The following is a 24,115-nucleotide window of genomic DNA, read 5'->3' on the forward strand; positions in this document are numbered from 1 at the left end:
TAAGAAATAAGATTACCTAGCTTTTCCCCAAATCTCTTTTGGGGTCATGACGTCTTTTGAGAATCGGAACGTAGCAGAGCTGCTCCTGGCAGGGTGCGAAGGGTGATGTATTTTGAAATACATCATTATGGAAAACTTCTGGGGAGTAGGGGTGAGGAGTCCGCAGATTCCAGGTTAGGAACCCCTGCTCGAGCCTCTCTGCCAGGAGTTGATTGAGGAAACAAAATTGGGCTTTAAGGCTGGGACATAAAGCTGATGTTAATTCAACTCTGAGGAATTACGTGTTCTTAACTTACTGTTATACCTGAGGATTTGTTTAATACTCATTGATCAATTTGTAAACATGTAACTATAAGTGTGTGATTTTAATATTCTGTGTAATTTTGATGGTGACCAGTAGAACTTCAGATATACACATTTGAGAAAAAGAACTACTTTTAGATGTTCTCAAAGAGGAAAGGTCACTGGCTTAGGCTAGCTCAATCAGTGTTTTCAGATTGAAGCGAGAAAGATTAAGCTCCTGATGTTGAGACTTGCATCTGCCAGCTTTTGCTTTGTGCTTCGCAGTAGAGTTGTGAAGGCCCATTGGTTGGGGTGCTTGTTTCCAGTCTTGACCTCTCTCCACTTTTGAATGAGCCTCCCACCCGACCAGTGTTTCCTGAACTTGATTCATTGAATGCCATCTTTAGGATTTGCCTTTCTGTACATTTCCTGGCTATTCTTTAAATCAACTCACTTTTTAATTTTTAGACGGGGGAAGGGAGGGAGAAAGGGAGGGAGAGAATCATCAATGTGTGGTTGCCTCTTGCATGCCCCTTACTGGGGACGTGGCCTGCAACCCAGGCATGCGCCCTGACTGGGAATCAAACTGGCAACTCAGTGCACTGAGCCACACTGGCCAGGGCTCAACTCATTTTTTAACACTTAAATTTATTCATATAATTACTGTGTAAAATATGGGATTGGCGTACTCATTCTTTTCTATTTGCCACTTAAAGGAACATGTACAGATTGGGTTAGTCCCACTTAAAATAATCTTTTATTTTTCTAGAGAGCATCAAGTCCCATTTGGGAAACACTCCCCCATGTGCTGGAATTTTAAAGCTCTGACCTTGAACCAGAATGTGCCCTGGAGAAGCTATTTGTACCTGGAAATGTTAGAGGAGAGGAGGGCTCAAGGATGGGTGGGTGCTCCCTTGCTGGAATACCCCTTGCTTGGGCAAATTCATATTCTGAATATGGAGATATGTGGCTGTGTGCATGGCAGAGCTTGGCATCCTGGCCTTGCAGTGGTTGGTTAGTTTTTGTTTTGTTTTTTTAATCTGGACACACATGCACACAAAGTATGTTTATATCTCTAAATTTCATAAGTTTTACTTTCTTTTACAGGTTTGATCTTGCTCTTCTACCTAGTCTTTTATGGGTTCCTGGCTACACTCTTCACGTTCACAATGTGGGTTATGCTTCAGACGCTGAACGATGAGGTTCCAAAATATCGTGACCAGATTTCTAGTCCAGGTAATTAACTTGCCGTTGTCGTGGTTTTTATAGCTTCATCACAAATGTTTGACGGAGCAGATAAAAGATTGTTAAACCTTGATGGTAGATAATGTAAGAGTTTGATTTTGTTAATTGTTTAATATTTACATACTGATACAAAGACCTTTAATATTTACATACTGATACAAAGACCTTTAATATTTACATAGTGGGCTGATAAATCTTGTGTCCCTTGCCAGGGGTAAGCAGAAATGAATATTGAGAATTATACCAAAGCCAAATTTGACCAATGCATTTATAGGTACGAATGGCTTTTATGAATATATGTAGCTGTTTCACTTTGTCCTGAGTTACTTTACTTACAAAGTATTTATTTTGGCTCTAGCTCAGGTTAGAGCCTTGGTCTTATAAAATACATACTTAATTTTTTTTAATTGCTTAGTATGGAAGTGGTAAGAAATATTAAATAATGATACATTAATAGATAATAAAATGAGTGCACTTTTAATGTATTTCTGCTTTATTAATAATCTTAGGAGGGGATCAGGATACTGGAGAATATACTTTAGCACAAAAAAAATCTTAGCTGGAGCATTGTTTAAATCATATTGTCTTCCTTCTGGTTCTTTTTATTTATTTATTTAGAATCTTTCTTTCTTTTTTTTTTTTTTTTTTTTTTTCTTTTTTTTTTTTTTTTGGATGATTGATTTTAGAGAGAGCAGAAGGGGTTAGGGGGGAGAAACATTGATCCATTTATTTATGCATTAATTGATTGATGCTCTAACCAACTGAGCTACCTGGCCAGGTCTGAAATAGTCTTTGAATGCCAGCTCTGCCTTCATTCTTGGCCATGGCTCTTGTCTTTAAGATGCCAGCTATTTTTATAGAAGTAAGATAATAATATGCCAGAACCCTAGTGTATATTGCCCAAAATGTGAACAGCTTCTAGAGAAAATAGAATGGAAGGTTCTATGTGGAGGAGTGGGATCTGGGTAGCAGGCAGGACAGGGAAGGTGGGAATCTAGCAGGAGATTTCTGTCTAGAGCAGCGGTTCTCATCCAGCGTCGATTCGCCCTCCGGGGCCCATTCAGAAATGTCTGGAGACGTTTTTGGTTGTCACACTGGAGCGGCGCTACTGTGAACAGAGGCCAGGCTTGTTCCTAAATAAACATCCACAGTGCACAGGATAACCCGCCACAACAAAGAACTACCAAGTTCAAAATGTCAGTAGTGCCAAGACAGGAACCTCGATCTAGATCCTTGCTCATTGCACGGACTTGTGAGCCGCAGCAGCAGCCAAACTGGACTAATTTCCTCACCTGATTTTTCTTAGAACAGCATGTTCTCGTGGCTTTTCCTTTGTTTGCAGCTAATACCCGTCTAAACATCATGAATAACTCCTAACTCTGTCAGTTTATTTGAATATCAGACTATCTCCATGCTAATTTTCCTGCATCTCTCATTGTAGCTATTTTCGTTCAACTTAGACTAATTTTAAGATAATAATTACCTGGCTGGCGTAGCTCAGTGGATTGAGCGCGGGCTGCGAACCAAAGCATCGCAGGTTCGATTCCCAGTCAGAGTACATGCCTGGGTTGCAGGCCATGACCCCCAGCAACCGCACATTGATGTTTCTCTCTCTCTCTTCTTTCTCCCTCCATTCCCTCTCTATAAATAAATAAATAAAATCTTTTTTTTAAAAAGTAATTAATTTTCTTACTACATCAGTTATGTGAGTTAATTACTGTTGAACATAATCTGATCTATTTTAGAAATATTAAACTCTGTTTAATTGCATGAATAATATAAGTAAAATATGTTTAACATATTTAAATACAGTTTTAAACTGAGTCCCTTAAAATTATTTGCTAAATGTATTGTGGTTCTTAATGTATCATTAGTTTAAGTAAATGAATGAATATGCACACATTCATATGTATGTATAATATTAAATAAGTATACATTAGTTAAACATTATTTTTTTCTCTTCATAAATGGATTATGGGCAATTTTTGTTTTTCTTTGACTTGTATTTTCTAAGTTTTTTTTTTTTTTTTTTAAACAACGACCATCATTGCAATATATTCGTGCCCAGTAAAATAATTGCTAACTTCGAGCTGGTATATGTATGTATCTCACAAAAACATACTGCCTATCCACACCCCTAGAGATACACACACACTCATTCCCCAGCGGTTGAAGCTGGAAAGAGGTAAGTTATTGTAGTCGTCACATGCTGGGGATGGTCTTGGTTTGGGGTAAGCTAAGCTAAGAACGGTGGCTCCCTGCACTGTCCTGCTGTGGTCCATTCATTTTATGTGAGAATTCAAATGGGCTGTTAGATCACAGGAGCCGGGGCTCTGGGAGCATCGCTGTGCAGCCTCAGAAGACTGGTGTCAGAAATTGTTTTAACATTCATACAAAATTTTGTAAATTATTTTTAAAATTCTCCTAGAAATTAATCACGTAAAAGAATGCAGTTTCTAAATATAACAGATATCTTCATGTTTTTCTTTAAAATTAATTTAGAAATCTGCATGTTTTATATTGGATTTTTCTTAAAAAATAGGTGTTTATACAGGTACATGCAAGCTGCTTTGACTCCGTTTTGGGGGGGGCGGGTTTTGCTTGCAGTATAATACAGCTTGTTTCTGCTATAAAACCTCAAGAAAAGCAAACTGTCACACATATACAGATTGTCCTTTCCGATATCAGATGGTCAGAGGTTTTATTTTGCTGCCAACCTAAGAAGTATCCATACCTGTAGAAAATTTTGATAAGAGTTTGTTTGGGTCAAACTGATGGCATTGCTGGGAAGCAAGATCTCAAATGCACCCCAGAATGACAGTTTGCAGTTGAAGGGGGGAGTGTAAAGAAAACTACCGGAAGGGGAGAGAAAGCTAGGCTCTGGGGATTGGATTACAGGATAGTTAAAATTATGGATGGGATCATTTGCTCTTCTTGGGGGTAGCTGCCCTCTGGAGGGGTCTGAAAAAGAGGCATGGGAAAGGTTTGTTAAGTGGACACACAGAAACAATGGTCAGGGCTTGCTTAAGGGGAAGATAACCTTTTACTAGAGAAATTACTGGCCTGAGATGGGACTACCGACTGTGACCTGCCCAGTTAGGAATTTATGATTAGATCATTCTGTGAGGTTCCTTTTGGTCACATTTATTAGTGCCCATTTTTCTCTCTACACTACATTAAATATTTTTATTAAAAAAATAAGTTACTGCTGATTTTACAGTAATTTTTCTGTGGGTGGAGTAGTGAGGAAAAAGAGGCATTCTGGGATCATACAGATTCAGGTGGTCTGCTGTGTCGTGGTGGTGGGTGAGCGTGGAGGGGCTCACGGGCTCGTTGGTGCCCCGTACAGAGTGAGGTTGCCCTGCCATTTAGGAACATTGTTTCATCGTATTTGGGTTGTAGTCGGTCTAGTTTAACCCAAAAGCTGTATAGTTCAAGCCAGGCGAGTATTTGTGGTTTAAAAGAAACTGGGTCTGGTTTAAGAAGAAATAGATGTCCATAGGCAGCAATTCTAATGAAAACTACAACAGCACTTTTTATTTGTATATTTTTCAGATTCAAAGCAAGGGGGAATGTTTAGAAGCTAGTGAAAATTTTAGGATTGTTTTTAAGCCTTTTTGCAAAGCTGAATTAATAATCTATATCTAATGCTTTTTAATGAGGAAAGCTTATATTAAAGTTGGAAGACTGAGTATGTTTCTTCCAGATAAATATGTTTTCTGTTAATAAACTCAAAGAACATGTACTATTATTATATACATGAGTATGGGCTCCTGCTATGAAATTGTTGGTGGTTATACTCCAGATTCAGTATGAAAGAACCATATTTTCTTAAAGATTTTATTCATTTGTAGAGAGAGGAGAAGGGAGGGAGAAGAAGGGGAGAAACATTGATCAGCTGCCTCTCAAGTGCCCCCAACTGGGGACCTGGCCTGCAGCCCAGGCATGTGCCCTGTCTGGGAATCAAACCTTTTGGTCCATAGGCTGCTGCTCGACCCACTGAGCCACACCAGCCAGGGTGAGAACCACATTTTATAGAGCACTGTTTATCATTGAAGGAAGGGAGATTTCACCAAGAGTTATAACTCTCTAGGCCTCATTCACTGAGTCAGGTGAGCTTTCTTCGTGAATGTTTCCATACAGCTATTTGAATGACGAGAGAGCTGTTTGATTTGCTAAAATTTTTCTCCACATATTAATGGCACATTGGCAAAACCAAAAATAATCTGATAGAAAATGAATATAGAAAATGCGAAGTAAAACTTGCCTCTTTTGAGGAACAGAGCAATTACAATTAACTGTAGCCAACAGATTTAGGGGAGTTTCTGATTGGCCTGAATGATTTTGAGGATTTGAGATTCTTTCACTGTAGATGTTGACCTCCATAGTCAGAAGTGGGAAGATCTGGGTAATTTCAACCTGCCTGTGAACACAAATGTCCATGTAACTTACTGAGATCCGTTTTTTAGGGGTAGGAGGAAAGAGAGAAGGGAATTTACTATAGTTGATTTCCCCCTTTCTCCTTTTATCTCATTACAGGACTTATGGTCTTTCCAAAACCGGTGTCAGCGTTGGAGTATTCGTTCAGTATGTCTGATCCACAGTCCTACAAAGGGTATATTGAAGACCTTAAGAAATTTCTAAAGCGTAAGTGTCTTTTCTTAGAGTAAGATAAAAGATTTTAGTTATTGTGGAAACTAGTACCAAATTATGATTACATTGAGAACATTATTCTTAGAGTTATTTTACCTGTTTTTTTTTTCTATCAGACATGATCAACTAAGAGGACTTGCAAGTAGATCTTATGATTAGTTGTGATATTCTAATTTACAGAGCGAAGGGGTCTAAGCCTGTGGGCAATTTTTTTGAATTTTTTTATCCTGTAAGAAGTACATGAGTAAGTTCATTGAGACATAACATGTATATCTGCATTAAAATGCAAAGTATTTGAGGAATAAAGTAAAACTGTATTATATAAAATAATGCCCCTGAGTGCTTGGATATTTTGCATACAGCATTGTGCTTGTGTGGGGGACAGAGATTTCATTTAAAAAATCTCTGTATCAGTTTTGAGGTGTTTGGAGTTACCTACCAGTTGTAAAGCTTTCTAGTAGCCACGCTGGCCCAGTTTTTTCTTGCATTTTGCTTGGCTTAACCCCATGGTATTAACATGAATAACCATCAAATGCCCTGGCCTCTTGGTTCTTGATCGTCTCGCCTTTGCCTCGGCCACACGCCCCTACAGCCATTCTTTAGAACGTGTAGGACTCCGTTGCCAAAATCCTGGGTTAAGGCTTTCCCACCACTAGTCTTCTGCCTCATTTGGCCTTTCAATTCACTTGGCCCTCTTATCCTAGTCCCTCACACCCAGTCTTCCTTCTTATCAAAATTTCATGGTTTTTTATTTCTTTTTTACTCTTTCTAAAATCACTTGCCTCTGTGTATTTGTCGTACATTGCATTGGATGGAGCCATAAAATTTGTGGATGAAGCTCTCTTCCTTAGAACCTGCCCCTGAGCAGCCAGGTGCTGCTGAAGAAAGATTTTCAACAGGACTAATTAGCATTGGACTACTTGATCATCTCCCTTAACCTGTTCCATTACCCAACATGACTGTGGAGTTGCTCTGGATAATTATTTCCAGCCTCTGCTCAAACCTCTACTTCCCTACCTTTTCCTTTAGAACCCACTTTCTTCATGCATGTTCATGTGCCACATACTGATGATTTGGTTAACGGCTACATTTCCCACGGTGATCCCATGAGATTATAGTGGAGCTGGAAAATTCCTGTTGCCTAGCAACAGAGTACCTACCCATCATAAGACTGTGGCACAGCACATTACTCCAATACCATTGTGTCACAATTGCCAACAGTATTCAGTACAGCAGCATGTTGTACAGGTTTGTACCCTAGGAGGAATAGGGAAACAGAATTTGTCACCCCAAAATGCCTGTGGCATAGGGATCATTTTGGGCTGGTTAATTTGAAGACACAGCAGCCTTGGGAGCAGTTCTGAAAACCGAGAAGTTACCCCTGTTAAAGACCTTTGCATTTGCCAGGACAATCTCCATGTGTAAGGGGATGGACCTTCTCTCTGGAAACTCTTTATTAAGAAAGTAAAGAATTGCATGCAGTAGACAGCATGCGAACCTGCTTAGCAACCTTACCCTTGTTTGCTGTGCTTTCCCGGGTGGCCTCCCATAACTGGCACCCCCACCCCAGTGCCTGCCTTTGTCTTCAGCTGCAGATCGTATTTAAGGTGGCAGCTTTGGGCCATTTTGGCAAGTTACCCTGTTTTCCTCGGTTTCTCCCGTGTGTACAGGAGGAACACATGTTATGAAACTCTTGTTTTTCTCCTGTTAATCTTTTATTTATGGGGATGTCTCAGCCAAAAATCCAAAAGGACAGGAAAAATGCCTTTTCCTCTCCTACAGAGTCATGGACTGTGCCGTCTAGGTGTGTGTAAGTGAACTCTGTGGTGTTCACACAAGGAGGAGCTCACCTAAGGATGCATTTCTCAGAGGAGACCCCCATCACTTAGTGGCACATGGCTATCACCTTTGCTTCTGCTTCAAGATAAAATTGAAACCCAGATGGGAATTCCCCCCGGTTCCCCACTGCTGGTACAGCCAGCCAACAGTCACGCCCATTGTGTCTGTGGCGCACTTCCTGCCCTGAGGCGGGCTTTGGCCCCTGCCCCGTTCCTGGAAACATCGTAGTGTTTGCCATCTTTTCTTAAGTGTGTGGGTCCTCTTTATTGGATCTCTCCCATCAGCATGCAAAAACCCTTGGTTCTTTCCCATTTTAAATCACAATCCTCTTTTGATCCCACATCTTCTGTTAGCTGCCCTTCTAAGTCTCTTTCCCTTCATAGTTAAAGATACATTTATTTGTTGTGAGATAGAGTCCATGATTTAAAAATCAAATAGTAAAGAAAGGTTTGTAATGAAAACACTTCCTTGCCCTACTGCTTCCTAGCTGTAGTCCTGTTTATTCAGCAAATACGTGTTTTGAGTGCCTTCTCTGTGTTAAGCACTCTTCTGGGTTCCATCAGTACACACAAGAAAAATCACCATGTGCTCTTCCTGCCCCGTGGTGCATCAGAAGGTAATCGGTGTTGTGGAGGAGAACAAGGCAGTGAAGGGGGTTGGGGAGAGCTGGGAAGATTGCAGTTTTAAAGGGTGGGCCAGAAAGGCCTCCTGTCACTTTGCTGCAACTTCATGAGGTCTTTCAGGATGAACACAGGTTCTCTAGTTCACTTAGGTCACACCAAGAGTTCTCTGTAAGACATTATTGCACTAGATATGAACTGCATAGTAGTGAGTGTCTTCCGGTACGCTGAGCTCAGTGAGATGGGCCAGGTCAGGATTGCTCACTGTTGTACCGTGTCTGCCTAACGCTGTGCCAGTGCAGGGCAAGCATCGGCCAGGCATTGACAGTTCTCCCTCTTCTTTCCTCCCCTTCTCCAAATTGTAACCTTTTCACTCTTTTACCACTTTGAGTCAATATAGTTACCTCCATGTCCGCTAAAAACATCTTCCTCTAAGCTAACATCAGCTGTTAGCTCTGTTTCAAGTCCCCTTAGTATAGACTACCCAGCACTGTGTATCTTCAGACCCTTCAGTTACGATTTTCTACGTAACACCTGTCCTCCCCGAGCACTGTAAGCTACAGAAGGGTGGCAGCAGCGCCTTGTTATGTCCTCACCATTGTGTCTTGGGCCAGGAGCATAGAAGGCATTCGGATGACGCCATAGCTGGCTTGGACCACCTGATGGCCAGAAAAGAGATCTGTAATCCAGCTTGAATCATTGTGGAAATGCATAATTTTAGATCACTAGATAAAGGAACAGACTTAACATTCTTTCCCTAAAATTATCTAATAATTAGCATTGCTGTTTTTGTTTTTGAAGAATGTTGCCCAGAGGAAGATATATTCCTGGTTGTTTTTAAGATCTCTCTTCAGCTGATCTGTGCATGCATATATGTTTCCTTTTTAGCATACGCTTTGGAAGCACAGAAAAATCTCATCGACTGTACCGGTGGAATACTCTTTGAACAAAAGGGTCCAGTTTATAAAGCATGTCAGTTTCCTGTTACCTTACTTGAAGAATGCAGTGGGGTCAGTGACCCTTCCTTTGGCTACTCCAGTGGACACCCTTGTGTTCTTGTGAAAATGAACAGAGTATGTACATGTTTTACCACTGTTGCTGCTTTTTCTAATACCCTCTATTAAGCTGGCAAGTATTTTTAAAATGTTATCTCATTTAGGGTAGCTTGTGTAACAGGGCTAACAGTGGTATTGATTGACCTCTGGAAAAATTCACACAGGAAACAAACAAGATTGGTTCACAAATTAGTCATGGTTTAGGGAGTACAAACATCTTCCATGTTTTCCCTTTCGGAGGCAGCGACACGCATTTAGGCGTAGATTAGTGCCTCTCGGGGCGGGTCACGCCCAAAGCATGGTTTTGTGAATGTGCAGTGCTCATCTTTGAGCCCTGTGTGGTAAAGTGATTCAAACTCCCATGGGGAGTATATGAAATTTAGTAGGAAAGCATATTTTTATAATATATGTATATAAAATTAAGTGGTAGAAATACAAATAAAGTTGCACTATAGTGAGCTCAGTTACAGCCAGTTAGTAGCATCTTGCTATGTCGTACAGAAGAGATGCCCGAATTGGGTAGCCGTTAGTAGATTCAGAAGCTGATGTTGTCTCCCTGTGTAAGTGATAATAACTTGCCTTCCTGGTGCAAAGGAAGCTGTTCCTCTTCTATAGTGAACTGGTCCCTAACCCCTGTGCATTGCTGCTCTATGAACGTTGCACTGCAGAGCCGAGTTCTGATGCAGTCATCCTGCTGAGGCCTGCAAGGTCTCCCCTTGAAAAGCGAGGGCATCCCTGGGCATTTACTCAGGATAAGGGCAGTTTCTTCAACAGGTGGGGATTGTGAGTTCAGATGTCACTAAAGTCATCATCCCATAAGCAAATGGCTCCCATTCCCAGTAGGAATACAGCTTCAGTCATCTGAAGTTGGCACTGCTGAATAAGGAGTTCCCTGAAGGGAGGGCCAGCCAGACCCTAAAATGCCCACACTGCTGCCCCTCCAGCCCCTCCTTCCTTCTTCCCCGGGTGGACAAGGACCGTTTCCTGTCTATCCCACAGCCCTCTAGAAATCATTCTGAAACACTGCCTGACACAGAGTAGGCACCAATAAATGATTGAGGGCTTTTTCAGCAAGACTTTATTAAGAATTAAGGTTAACAGAGCAAACTAAAAGTGATGTGAAACTGGAAAAATCTAGCTTGTAAAATGAATTAAATTTTCCCCTTTAACAGGGATGCCTTTTATAATCCCAACCTCCTAGGAGTGTCTTCAGGGCAATTACATTGCTGGAAAACCTATTCCTCATATAAACCCAAGAGAAATTTCAGTTCCTTCTCCCACGGGCCCAGCCTTCTGAGTTTATTTTCTTTTAACATGACCTCTTTGAATGATGAGGGTCTGAGATTATAGTTGCCAATAGGGGTGGGCTTCGCAGAGCCTAACAGGCAAACAACGTCAGACGCACAGGGGTCAGTGGTGCGATGTGCACACCAACTGCAGTTTGTTCCAAAGTCATTACGGGGGCTAGGATAGCTGTTGCTGCTTATATTATTGTCTAGGTTACTCTGATACCTGTCTTTTGAGAGGAATATTTACAGTTACAGGCATTCACATGTAAAATGCATATAAATTCAAAATGCCAAAAGTCTCACAAAATAGATGGATAAATATGTTATTCAGGTAAGACTTAGCTACAAACATGAAAGTAGACTCATTCTATAGAACTCAGTGGTGCTGTGAGAATCTTCTTAAAATGGGATTCTTCAACTTCTTTTTTAAATTTATTTTAGAGAGAAAAACATCTATTTGTTTTTCCACTTATGCATTCAGTGGTTGCTTCTTGTACATGCCCTGACCAGGGATCGAACCCACAACCTTGGTGTATTGGGACAATGCTTATTCAATGGAGCTACCTGGCCAGGGCATGACCTAATATTTTCATGAAGAACAGTTAATTAATTATATTATGCCTCTGCAATCCTGCAGTAATTGTTTGCTTTAATTATTTGGTCATAAAATAATGGAATTAAAAGGTTTCTGTTTAAGGGTAGCAAGTGCAGTACTATGCTTTGGTCAGTTCTTTGGTAACTAATTTATTTCCTAGATTGGCCTAGTACAGTAATAAGATAGTTGGTAAGATATTATATTGAAAAGTCCATTCTAATTCTTTAAAATAATTAGCATAAAAGGCACAGGTAACAGGGTTTTAATACACAGAGTTACTGTTTGTCTCAACCCTTGCCCTCCTGGTCCCCAGCAACAAAAGGTCTGATGTATACATTTGTGATCATTTGTGATGTTTCAATCAATCAGTATTTTTTTTTCCTTAGATAATTGGATTAAAGCCTCAAGGAAACCCAAGGATAGACTGCTCTGTTTCTAAGGTTAGTATTAAAAAAAAAAAAACAACTTTTGTTAATGCTTTAGTGTACCTTAATACTTTAAAAGTCTAATGAATAGTAGTCATTTATTTTTTCCTTCCCTGGCACATTTTTAAAGTACTGTGTAGCAGTGGTCCCCAACCTTTTTGGCACCAGGACCAGTTTCGTGGAAAACAATTTTTCCAGAGGGCAAGTGGGGAGGAGGGCCTGGGGAGTAGAGCAGGCGGAGCTCAGGCAGGAAGCTCACCCGTTCCTAACAGGCCACTTGACCAGCACTGCTCCACAGCCCCAGGGTTGGGGACCCCTGCTCTATAAGGACATTCTTAGAGGAATAAAATTTCACCAGACTTTGTGGGTAGCCCTTCTCTCTTTGCTCATGATAATTTAAAAAGACTTCTTTACCATGTGCATTTGATTTCACACACATTGCCTTTATAGCTCCACATACCGTGTTTTATTTTCTAAGATTCACTTTTTTCCCTGGCTTAATAACACTGAAATTGTGGTCGGCCTACAATTAATGATGTCTTATCATAAGATTTTTTTTGTCTTAATAGTACATAAAGTAGTGTATATCAGTGCAGTCTGAGATTTAATGAAACACGGTAGGTTTTCCTCAAGGTGGAAGCATTGTTTTTCTTTATTTCTCTCGAGTGTGCTGTGCAGCCTTCATCTCATAGTTTCTTTTGTTTTCTCTCCATGCTGCAAGTGCAGCTGAGTATGTCAACCATGGGTAAGAGCTCTGAGGAGAAACTTTTAAGCTCTAAATTTAATTCTGTCATTGTGCAAAATACTAACTTTCCAACTTCAATTGTACGTCAGAAGTATTTTAGTTGAAAGGTTATGCTGAAATCACTTCTGATGTTGTTTGTAGAAGAGAAAAAAAGTACTTTGTTTTAACCATGAATGGATTTCTTGTTTGGGCAGACACTTGCTCAGTGGTTTCCTAATTCAGTCATGCATCAGAATCACTTGGAGAGCTTACTGATTCCCAATCCTGAAGTTTCTGACTCCATTGGTCTGGGGTGAAGGTCAGAATTTGCATTTTTACCTGAAGCGTCTAGGTGATGGTGATGCTTCCGGCCTGGGGCCCACACTCTGTGAACCCAGCTTTAGAGCATCCCGGATGAGTCCAGCACAGCGTCAGGGAGTTTTTGGTTCCTCATCTGGGTTGAGGTGTACGTACAGACGTGACCATAGATAGGCCACTTTATCTCTTTGTGCCGTATTCAGCTCAGCAGGAAACTTGGATAAGAAGCCAGAATCTCACTTAAAACCAGATGCTATATCGAAGCCAAGCTTTTCTTGATGAACAAGTCCTTCTAAAAACCTAGTGAGCATATACTGTTATCTCATGAGACAAAGGAAAGCATTCCAACTCGAAGCTACATTTAGAAGCAGTGTTGTATAACTCCCTAGGAACCTCCTTGCTTGCAAGTCTTCCCAGTAGAAAGTCCCTGAAGCTTGGGTGGTAGCCACGCACGAATGCTAATTTCACGACAGTGTACCCGTCCCGTGTGCAGGAGCTTCTGCTGTTGCACGTGAGCAGACTACATCCATAAGCTCGGAGGGTGGGTCTCGAGAGCCAACGCCACCCGAAGGGAAAACACACACGCCTTGAGGCCATGGGGACTGAAGCTGAAAACAGCCCCCCCTGAGGTTTCAGTTTTATAAACCTTTGGCCAGTGTAAAAACCTCCTCGTAACTCATCCCTTAGGGTTTTAAATGGATTTTTCTCCTTCTTTATTTGTTCTGTATCCTTTGCATTTAGAATAATTGGGGGAAATGTTAATGAAAAATCATGGTCTAATTACTCAGATTTCAGACTGTTTTTGTTATGTGTAAAGTGTATAAACTTTAAAGTGTATAAACTTTTTTGTTATGTGTAAGTGTAATCACAACAGATGGGGTCCATTTAGTTTTGGGATGTTTTTGTTTTTAGGAAAAGCACACAGAATTAGAAGAAGGGCTTATAAAACTTTGCATTTCATCCCAGGCTGGTCACGAAGGAGTGACCCTGTGGGGTCCCTCGGTGTCAGTGCCCCTCCCTGTAGGGCAGACAGGACATTCCCTGCACAGGCACTGGTGACGGGGCCTGCTCTGAACGGGCAGCCTTTAACATGTCCCTGTCATTCGGGAGTTTTTTTTGGTGTTTTATTTTCTTACGAAAGTGAATCATGTTCATTTGAGAAAATTTAGAAAACGCAGAAGAAGAAAAAGATAATGCTACCCAGAGATGATCACTGCTTCAAACATTTGGTGTGTATTCTTTAAATAGTTTATGGGTGGGGATTGTACAAAAGAAACAAAATACATTAATTTTAAAACTTTGTTTTCAGGAGACCTGGGTGGCAATTAATAAACTTTTGTACTTAGTCCCTTGTAGTTTCCTGTGTGGTCCTGTTACAGAGCAAACAATGGGGGCCTGGGACGATATGCTATTGGGGAAAAAAGCCCCCAGGTCCGTCATATCTGCCGTCAGAGGAAGTCATATCTGCTGTCAGAGGAAAGACATCTCTCAATGCCAGAGATTTGTGAAAAGGAAAGAAAATGTTTATTTAATGCTATACTAACTTAAAGTAGTGATTAATGTCTTTATCAAAAATCCTAAAGTCCCTTTTAAAACACCTACAAACAGACACAGTCTTTCCTTCCTTCCCCCTTTGCCCAGTCCAGAGTACCGTATCTCAGAAAAGGAAATAGAAGTCCATGGCTCAGGCAGTCCTCTGGTTATTCCCAGTTAGTACTCCATCTCGACTGGGAGACCTCCCTGGGTTCCCGGCACCCTCAGCTGAGTCGCCAGGATCTCTGCTAAAACCAGGTGGTGGTTCCCCCTTCTAAAGCTGTGGGGGTCCCCACTCTGGCACAGGCACATGGTCCTCTCTCTCAGGGCCACGGGAGTCCCCATTCAGCCAAAACCCCGTGCTTCTCCCCCTACGCAATGGCTGCAAGGGCGGGGGCGGCGGGGGGGTCACCATTCTGCCAAAGCCGCATGGTGATTCTCTATCTCAGGGCTGCGGGAGTCTCCACTCTGTCAAGGCCATGTGGTTCTCTCTCTCAGGGCTGCTGCATCTCGGTTTAAATCCCCGCGCCCGTCTTCCCTCTGCAGCCCCATTTCCAACTCCTCCCACACTCACATGCTAGAACTCATATCCTTCCAGCTTTATTGGACTGCCATTATGAGTCTGGGCAGGTGTGGCCCCAAGTCCTGGAGCCAATCTTCTCCAAGCTCCCACGCAAGCAGTCACTGTTAACTCAGGGGACCTGCCCCCCCAGTCACGTCTTGGTGGGGTAGTTACTTCCATTCCCCTGGCTCAGAGCAGGCCACAGCTATTTAACATATCTAAGCGACCAGCCAAAGGCTATAGATATGTTAAATGACCACACCAGAGGTTAGTTGCAAGGCTGTTGCTATGCAGAACAGCTCTCAATGGCCCTGCTCCATTTGTCCCTTCCCCCAACCCACACCTGGGGAGTGGGAGTGAGGACATCCAAAAATCTCCTGGACACCGAGTTCTGGACCCCATTTTAAGTGCCCATTTGGGGTCCCCCCTCTTGGCTGCACCCTGTAACAGTCCCATTGCATATACCTAGGAAACTGTGACACACATGCTTTACCCTGAAGTAGCTCATCATTATTCAGGCGTGCATTTCAGTATTTCACAATTTCTAAATGCTTGTTTTCACGGAAGGTATAAAATACAAATTTAAGTAAAAGCCTGCCAACATTGGGGTTCAGGTAGAAACCAAGAGAACAGTTGAGAGTCTGTCGCGCCTGGGACCTTTCCCGAGAGCCTCAGCCCGACCTGTAACTGACCCTGCCCTCCTGTGGGTGGTTGGGCCTCAGTGAATGAAGTAGATATCAGTGAAGTGTGGTATTGTTACAGAACACACAAGGGGGGGCCTGGGACGATATACTATTATTGAAAGAAGGCCCCAGGTCCGTTATGTCCGCCACCCTAGTAAAGACGTCTCTCAATGCCAGAAATTCGTGAAAAGGAAAGAAAATGTTTATTTAATGCTATACTAACTTAAAGTAGTGACCTAATGTCTTTATCAAAAAATCCTAAAGTCCCTAAAAACACCCACAAACACACAGTCCTTCCTTCCTTCCCCCTTTGCTCAGTCCAGAGTACCGTATCTCAGGAAAGGAAATAGAAATCCATGGCTCAGGTAGTCCTCTGGTTCTTCCCAGTTAGTAATCCCTCTCGACTGGGAGACCTCCCTGGGTTCCCGGCACCCTCAGCTGAGTCACCGGGATCTCTGCTAAAACCAGGTGGTGGTTCCCCCTTCTAAAGCTGTGGGGGTCCCCACTCTGGCACAGGCACATGGTCCTCTCTCTCAGGGCCACAGGAGTCCCCACTCTGCCAGGCCACGTGGTTCTTTCTCTCAGGGCTGCAGGAAGGGAGAGTCCCCACTCTGCCAAAACTGCATGGTTCTCTCCTCCAGGGCTGCCGCGTGGTTCTCCCTCTCTCAGGGCTGCGGGAGTCTCCACTCTGTCAAGGCCACGTGGTTCTCCCTCTCTCAGGGCTGTGGGAGTCTCCACTCTGTCAAGGCCGCGTGGATCTCCCCCAATGGCTGCCGTGTCTGGGTTTAAATCCCCCGCGCCAATCTTCTGCAGCCCCATTTCCGACTCCTCCTACACTTGGGCACACTTGCCCTCAATCTGCGGTCTTCTCCAGGTTTTCTGGTCGCCATCGTGGGTCTGGGCAGGTGCCACCCCATGTCATGGAGCCAGTCTTCTCCCAGCTCCCACACAGGCACTGTAACTCAGGGGACCTGCCTCCCAGGTCCCATCTTGTGGGGGAGGTCCCTTTCCATCCCCCTGGCCTTGAGCATGGCCATAGCTATTTAGCATATTTAAGCAACCAGCCAAAGGCTATAGGTATGCTAAATGACCATGCCATGGATTAGCTGCAAAGCTGCCCTGCATGTTCTTGCTCTGTGTGTCCCTTCCCCCAACTCACACCTGTGGGGGAAGGGGTGAAGACACCTTAAAATCTCCTGGACACTTTGAGTTCTGGACCCCATTTCAAATGCCTATTTGGGGTCCCCCCCTTGGCTGCACCCTGTAACAGTATCTGACTGGAAATTCACACTGAAATAAAGTAACCCAAAGGAAACCTTTTACATTTGGGGGAACATCTCGGTTTCTGTGAATTTAAGCTCATATTAAAGAAAAGTAGTTTATACAAAAGCAGTGCAGAAAATCCCTTATATTAAAGTGGTTATTTTTTGTCTGATATAAAATGTGGGGGGGGGTTTTGTTTTATTTTGTTTTTAATAAGTACAGTGCTAGGGTGGTGTTGGAAGAGCGATATAAAATGGCCTGTACAATGGTCATTCTCTCAGCCCCGTTACCCCCTGCGCTGTCCCCATGGCGGTGGGCTGGTCGTGAGCACCGGCCCTCACCGTGGTCTCCTCACTCTGTCCCCCGTCCTGGCTTCCCTGCCAGCCCGGCTCCGTGTGCTGCGTGACTGTTAGCGAAATAAGCTATGGTGTTCCATGTGTGCTTTCAAAAATAGAAGTTAGTATATTCAGTTCAGGAACTCGCTTTGGTAATGTTTTATTTTACTTAGTAAACTTGCTACCGATTTTAATCATTGTCTATATGTTACCTAGTATGTGTTTAAATTACAGTCATTAAAATTAGACCTATTTGGAATGTTACAAGAGAATTTTTATAAATTGCTTATGAAGAATACTAGAAATAGCTAACAAATAGCAGGATTATATGGTAATTAGATTTGTGCATGTATCATGTTTGTCTGTTTTTAGAAAGACTGGGCATATAATTCCAACAGACTCGTAATAGTTTTGATTTACATGTGCTCATAAACTTATTTAAGTGAACTGTGGTATTTAAATTGATTAAGAATGGTTTTTTTGCTTGGAGTACCTTAAATTTTCCCTGATAGTTTTTGTCCGTGTCACGACACTTCCTCCTCTGGCTGCAGTTGTCACGGCTGTTCCTCCCCTGAGACTCAGGCCCGCTGCCCCGCCAGGTGGTGGTCACCGTTGCCTTCCAGTCTAGAAACAGTATTTTATGCATTGGGGGTACATCGGTCCTAAATCCACGGATGTGTTTCTTTTTATTTTTTTAAGTATATTTTATTGATTATGCTGTTATAGTCATCCCATTTATTTCTCCCCTTTATTACCCTCCACGCTGCACCCCCTCCCACCCACATTCCCCCTGCTTGGATCATGTCCATGGGTCATACACATAAGTTCATTGGCTTTTCCATTTCCCGTACTGTTCTTAACCTCCCCCTGTCTATTTTCTGCCTACCATTTATGCTACTTATTCCCTGTAACTTTTCCCTCACTCTCCCCTCTGTACTCCCTGCTGATAATCCTCTCTATGATCTCCATTTCTGTGATTCTGTTCCTGTTGTAGTTGTTTGCTTAGTTTATTTTTGTTTTTTAGGTTGATTTTTTTTTGTTGTCATTGTTCAGTTGATAGTTGTGAGTTTGTTGCCATTTTACTGTTCATATTTTTTATCATCATCTTTTTCTTAGGTAAGTCCCTTTAACATTTTATATACTAAGGGCTTGGTGATGATGAACTCCTTTAACTTGACCTTATCTGGGAAGCACTTTATCTACCCTTCCGTTCTAAATGAGAGCTTTGCAGGATAGAGCAATCTTGGATGTAGGCCCTTGCCTTTCATGACTTTGAATACTTCTTTCCATCCCCTTCTTGCCTACAAGGTCTCTTTTGAGAAATCAGCTGAGAGTCATATGGGCACTCCTTTGTAGGTAACTGTCTCCTTTTGTCTTGCAGTTTTTAAGATTCTCTCCTCTTTAATTTTGGGTAATGTAATTATGATGTGTTTCGGTGTGTTTCTTCTTGGATCCAACTTCTTTGGGACTCTCTGAGCGTCCTGGACTTACACATCTAGTTCTTTTGCCAGATTGGGGAAGTTTTCCTTCATTGTTTTTTCAAATAAGTTTTCAATTTCTTGCTCTTCCTTTTTTTTCTTTTTTCCTTCTGGCACCCCTATGATTCAGATGTTGTAGCATTTAAAGTTGTCTGGAGGTTCCTAAGCCTCTTCTCATTATTTTGAATTCTTGTTTCTTCATTCTGTTCTGGTTGAATGTTTATTTCTTCCTCCTCCAAATCGTTGATTTGAGTCCTAGTTTCCTTTCCTTCACTGTTGGTTCCCTGTATATTTTTATTTATTTTTTAATATTTATTTCTTTTTCTTTTAGAGACAGGAGAAGGGAAAGATAAAGACAAGGAGAGACATCAGTGTGTGGTTGCCTCTCGTGCACCACCTATTGGTGTCCTGGCCCGCAACCCAGGCATGTGCCCTGACTGGGAATTGAACCTCAAACCCTTTGGTTCACGGGCTGGCACTCAGTCCACTGAGCCACACCAGCCAGGGCCTGTATACTTTCTTGATTTCACTTTACATAGTCTTCACTTCTTCCTCTATTTGCGACCATACTCAACCATTTCTTTTGAGTATCCCGATTACCAGTGTGTTCAACTCTGCATCTGATAGATTGGCCATCTCTTAATTGTCTAGTTCTGCTTTTGGAGCTTTGATCTGTTCTTTCATTTGGACCATGTTTCTTTGCCTCCACGCACCTGTTACATAGTAAGGGGCGGAGTCTTAGGCATTCGCCAGAGAGGGGCAACTCACATGGTTGTGTTGTGGCACTGTCTGTGGGGGAGGTGTCAGAGGGAACAGTGCCCCTTGCTCAGCTACTAGCTGGCTTTCAGTCACTTCCTCTGCTACCAACAAGCAAATTAGGCCCTTCTGGTGCTGATTCCCAGGTGAGTGATTTTGTGTATGTTCTAGGACCCTGTGGGTCTCTCCAAAGAACTCTCCTGTGAGGCTGGGAGTTGCTCCTGCTGCTGCAACCCCCACAGGTTTTTACAGCCACAGGTTTTGAGGCTTTATTTCCCCACATTCTTAACCCTGGGTTGCGAGGTCTGTCTCACACCAGACTTGCTCCTCCCAGTTTATCTGCATGCAAGTGTGGCACCACCAGCCACCACCTTGCCTGCCCAGTCCTCCAGCCATCCGTTGCCACTCCTCCCCTCTACCCCAGCTACCATCTTCGCCCCTTCTACCAGTCTGAATGAATGTTTCTTTAACTCCTTGGTTGCCAGACTTCCATACAGTTTGATTTTCTGGTAGTTCTGGTTATTTTCTGTTTTTAAATTTGTGGTTTTGCGAGGAGGTAAAGTATATCTACCTACGCCTCCCTCTTGGCTGGAGTCTCCACTCTGCTGCCAGATAGCCAAAGAAACTGGCACATGGTGGTTGGAAGACAAGTAAGATTTTACAGACAGTGCATGAGCCGGCCTGGCTGGAAGTTAGAGGGTGCTGTCATGGAAAAGCCTGTGTGTATCAGGAAATGCGAGAAGAGTGAGAATAGTTTGTTTCAAGAAATTCAAATCAAGATGAGCAAGTCTCTTCTCAAAAACACACCTGTAATTAGTGCAGTTGGAGCAGCATTGTGGTTCCCCCATACTGTTCATAATTGGCACTCTGTAGTGTAAAATACATTTTTAAATTTGCTTTTTTGTGACCTAAAAAGTTTTGTTTTGTTTTGGCTTTCAACTCTAGGGTGAAAACACAACTCTATTACTTCATCCTGCCCCAGGAAATCTAGACTTAAAATATTTTCCATATTATGGGAAGAAACTGCATGTAAGTATTTAGAAGTTCTTAAGTGATTGGGACTCTGGGGAAATGGGCTCATCTGTATTAAAGTGCCGCTTGTCTGGGATCTGTCTACGTAACTTGTGTAACTTGTGTGTCATGCGTTCTGGTCTTTAAACACACATTGTGATGACAAATCGAGATTCCAGACCTCCCATTCAAATCGAAAAGTCTAGGCAGGAAACACCATGATCTCTGTCGTTATTTAGGATGTGATTGTTTCAGGAATATAGAGAGGTAGTCAAAAAATAAAGCTCATTACCCAGAGATGATTTACTTATAAAACTTTTTATTTTACAATAATGTCAAACGTAAACTGGCTAGAGTAGTAGAAAGAATTTCCATAGACCCTTTATGCAGCTATCCCAAATGTTAACACTTTATCTCACTTGTTTTAACAGTCTCCATTTATATATAATTTTTTTCCCTGAACCATTTGGTACTAAGTTATAAATTCAGTGTTTCTTTCCTAAATGCTTAAGTGTTTTTCCCTAGAAATAAGGACATTACCTCATATAACCTTAATACAGTTGTCAGAGGAATTGAACATGAAGAGAGTACTATCGTCCAGTCAGTAGGCCTTGTTGAGATGCATCCGTTGTCCCACTGGCGTTCTTTCCGGGAAAAGGAAAAGTGTGTTCCGACCCCGGGCTGTTGCGCTGTCGGCATCTTCAGTCGCCTGTGACCAGGACAGTGCCTCCGTCTGGTTTGTGCCCTGGCGCTCAGGCACAGGCCTTTCTTTCTTTTTCGGGCGGCTGGAGTTTGTCTGATGTTTTCGTGAATAAATGCAGGCCGCACATTTTGGCAGATGTGCCTCAGAAGGAGTGTTGTGTCCTCCCAGAACAGATGATCAGGAGGGACATGGTGCTGATGAGTCCCTCTGATGGTGATGGTGACCTTGACCACTTGGTTAAGGGCGTGTCAGCCAGGTTCCTGTAAAGTCACTCTTTTTTCCCCCTTTGAAATAAATAAATATCATCTAGGGAGAATACCTTGAGAGTCTATAAAATTCTGTTTCTCCCACAGCCTTAGCATTTGTTGATTCTTGAGTGTATCAGTCAATAGTAGAACTGTTCCTGAGTATTTTCTAGTTACATTTCTCCTTTTTCCACTTACTAGTTGGCATTCTGCTCTAAGGAAGAACTTTTTCTTCTCTACCACTTTTTATTTATGTCAGTATATTCTCATGTATTCTTATTTTATTCGGGGGGTTATAATCATTTACTGTGGTGCTAAAATTGTCTCAGACTTGGCTGGTGGGAGACATTCAGGCGGCTTCTCTGTCCTTCAGACACGCTCCCGTGAGTCTGAGCGCTTCCTTCCTTTCTGGCACCGCAGGGTATTCCGGGCCCACCTTGTACTTGGCCTGTGCCAGCCCTGGAGTCAGCCCCTGGTTCCTTCTGGTGGACAGCCATATTTAGAAATCACACCGACAGTGCAGCAACTGAGTGTGTTTGCACCAGGTTTCACAGCAATGATAAGTAGGGGACGTAGGGGAGACCTAAGTAACATCATCAGTAAGGTACCTTACGCATGTTTATCAAACGTAATAATATAGTACATGCCCTCGCGCACACCTGGAACAGTCACAGACATTTATCATTTAAAAAACAAAACCATTCTAGCCCTTACCAGCATGGCTCAGTTGCTTGAGCATTGTCCTGCAGAGAAAGATCACAGTTCGATTCCCCGTCAGGGCACATGCCTGGTTCGCAGGCCCCATTCTCTAGCTGAGGGCGTTCCAGGGGCAGCGGATGGATGTTTCTCTCACACATTGATGCTTCTCTGGCTTTGTCCTTTCATTTCCCTCGCTCTAAAAATAAATAAATAAAATCTTTTAAAAAATACATCGTAAACCTTCATAAAGTGGAAATATATTGTAACTGATACTTTGATCACAATGCAGTACTTGTTAATATACTTATTAAAATAAATTTTCAAAGAGGGAGGGAGTTGAAACCTTTTATTAAGCAACTTTGAAAGGGGAAATTCAAGCCAGGATGGTAGAACACCTGGAAAGGACTGATACCGAAGCGCAGCATGGCCACAGCCCACGGGGCTCAGTGAGAGCGGGAAGGAGGGAAGCCCGTGGCCGTGCCTGTGCTGGGGAGGATACAAGGACGTCCGGTTTCAAGTGATAGAGGTAGAGAATGGAAAGTAATAGATCTACTTAGCAGATTAAAATTTTGTTCTCATATTTTACGAAGTAAGCCAACTATTGTTGAAGTGTAGATGAAGTTACTTTGAATGGTTAATGTCTTTTCCATTTATTTACCAGGTGGGCTATTTACAGCCATTAGTTGCTGTCCAGCTCGGCCTTGGTGCTAGCAGTGCCCCAAAAGAAGCAACAGTCGAGTGCAAGATTGTTGATTCACCCAACCTGAAAAACCACGACGACCGTGACAAGTTTTTAGGACGAGTTGCGTTCAAAATCACAATGCATGCGTAGTAGGAGTTAGAACGCGTCCACAGAGTAAATGTTGTGTTGTCTGTCTTCATTTTCTATCAGCTGGACCTGACATTCTAGAATTACGAGACCACCTGAGAGAGGGGTGGGGTGGTACATGACACTGGGGTAACGTAATGTGCTTCCAGATCATAGTGTTCGATGTCCTCTGAAGTAACTGCCTGTTGCCTCTGCTGCCTTTGGGAACCATTGTACAGTCACCCGATGGGGACTGTGAACACCCGATTCTGAACATGGGGTCTTGTCCTATTTTTATGTGGTTTAATTGCCAAGTGTCTGAAGCTTAATGTGCTGTGCCATGTAAATATTTTATAGATTTAACACTGGTTAACTGTCATATTTTGATGCCAGCAGAGTTTTAGGGGTGAAATGGTACCTAACCAACACGAAGTGACTTTACAGCTGCAAGAAATGTGTGTGGAGAAGTTCTGGGTATGAAGAGGAAAAGAAAATAAAAGTGGATTTGAAAAGTTGTCTTGGGTTTTGTGTAATCATTTTAAGAACACAGACTTTTTGTTTTATAACATGTAAAAACAAAAAGAAGTAGCGAAAGGATTATTAGTGTGGGACTAAATCACTTATAAAAAGTATTTCAGCCCTGGCTGGTGTGGCTCAATGGATTGAGTGCCAGCCTGCAAACCAAAAGGTTGCCAGTTCAATTCCCAGTTGGGCACATGCCTGGGTTGTGGGCGAGGTCCTCAGTTGGGGATGTGTGAGAGGCAACCACACATTGATGTTTCTCTCCCCATCTTTCTCCCTCCCTCCGCCTCTCTCTAAAAACAAATAGAAATCTTTTTTTAAAAAAAGTATTTCAGACCATAGATCAGGGGTGTCAAGCTCATTTTCACGGGGGGCCACATCAGCCTCCTGGTTGCCTTCAAAGGGCTGAAATAATTTTAGGGCTGTATAAATGTAACTACTCCTTAATCGTTAAGGAGTTGAAATTACATTT

At 42.5% G+C, this 24,115-nt stretch overlaps 1 protein-coding gene across 1 annotated transcript in view; it reads left to right on the forward strand.

Annotated features, from left to right (window-relative positions):
• ATP1B3 (ATPase Na+/K+ transporting subunit beta 3) overlaps positions 1–23,636 on the forward strand; it is a 45,332-nt gene extending 21,696 nt beyond the window's left edge. The window contains exons 2-7 of the mRNA XM_028518755.2: positions 1,390–1,518; positions 6,067–6,174; positions 9,528–9,712; positions 11,965–12,018; positions 20,601–20,684; positions 22,975–23,636. Of these exons, the coding sequence (XP_028374556.1) occupies positions 1,390–1,518; positions 6,067–6,174; positions 9,528–9,712; positions 11,965–12,018; positions 20,601–20,684; positions 22,975–23,145 (731 nt within the window). The 3' untranslated portion in view covers positions 23,146–23,636. The remainder of the gene's footprint in view (positions 1–1,389; positions 1,519–6,066; positions 6,175–9,527; positions 9,713–11,964; positions 12,019–20,600; positions 20,685–22,974) is intronic.
• Positions 23,637–24,115: the final 479 nt, after the last annotated feature.

Source organism: Phyllostomus discolor, chromosome 7, assembly GCF_004126475.2.
Source record: "Phyllostomus discolor isolate MPI-MPIP mPhyDis1 chromosome 7, mPhyDis1.pri.v3, whole genome shotgun sequence".
Lineage (NCBI taxonomy): Eukaryota > Metazoa > Chordata > Mammalia > Chiroptera > Phyllostomidae > Phyllostomus > Phyllostomus discolor.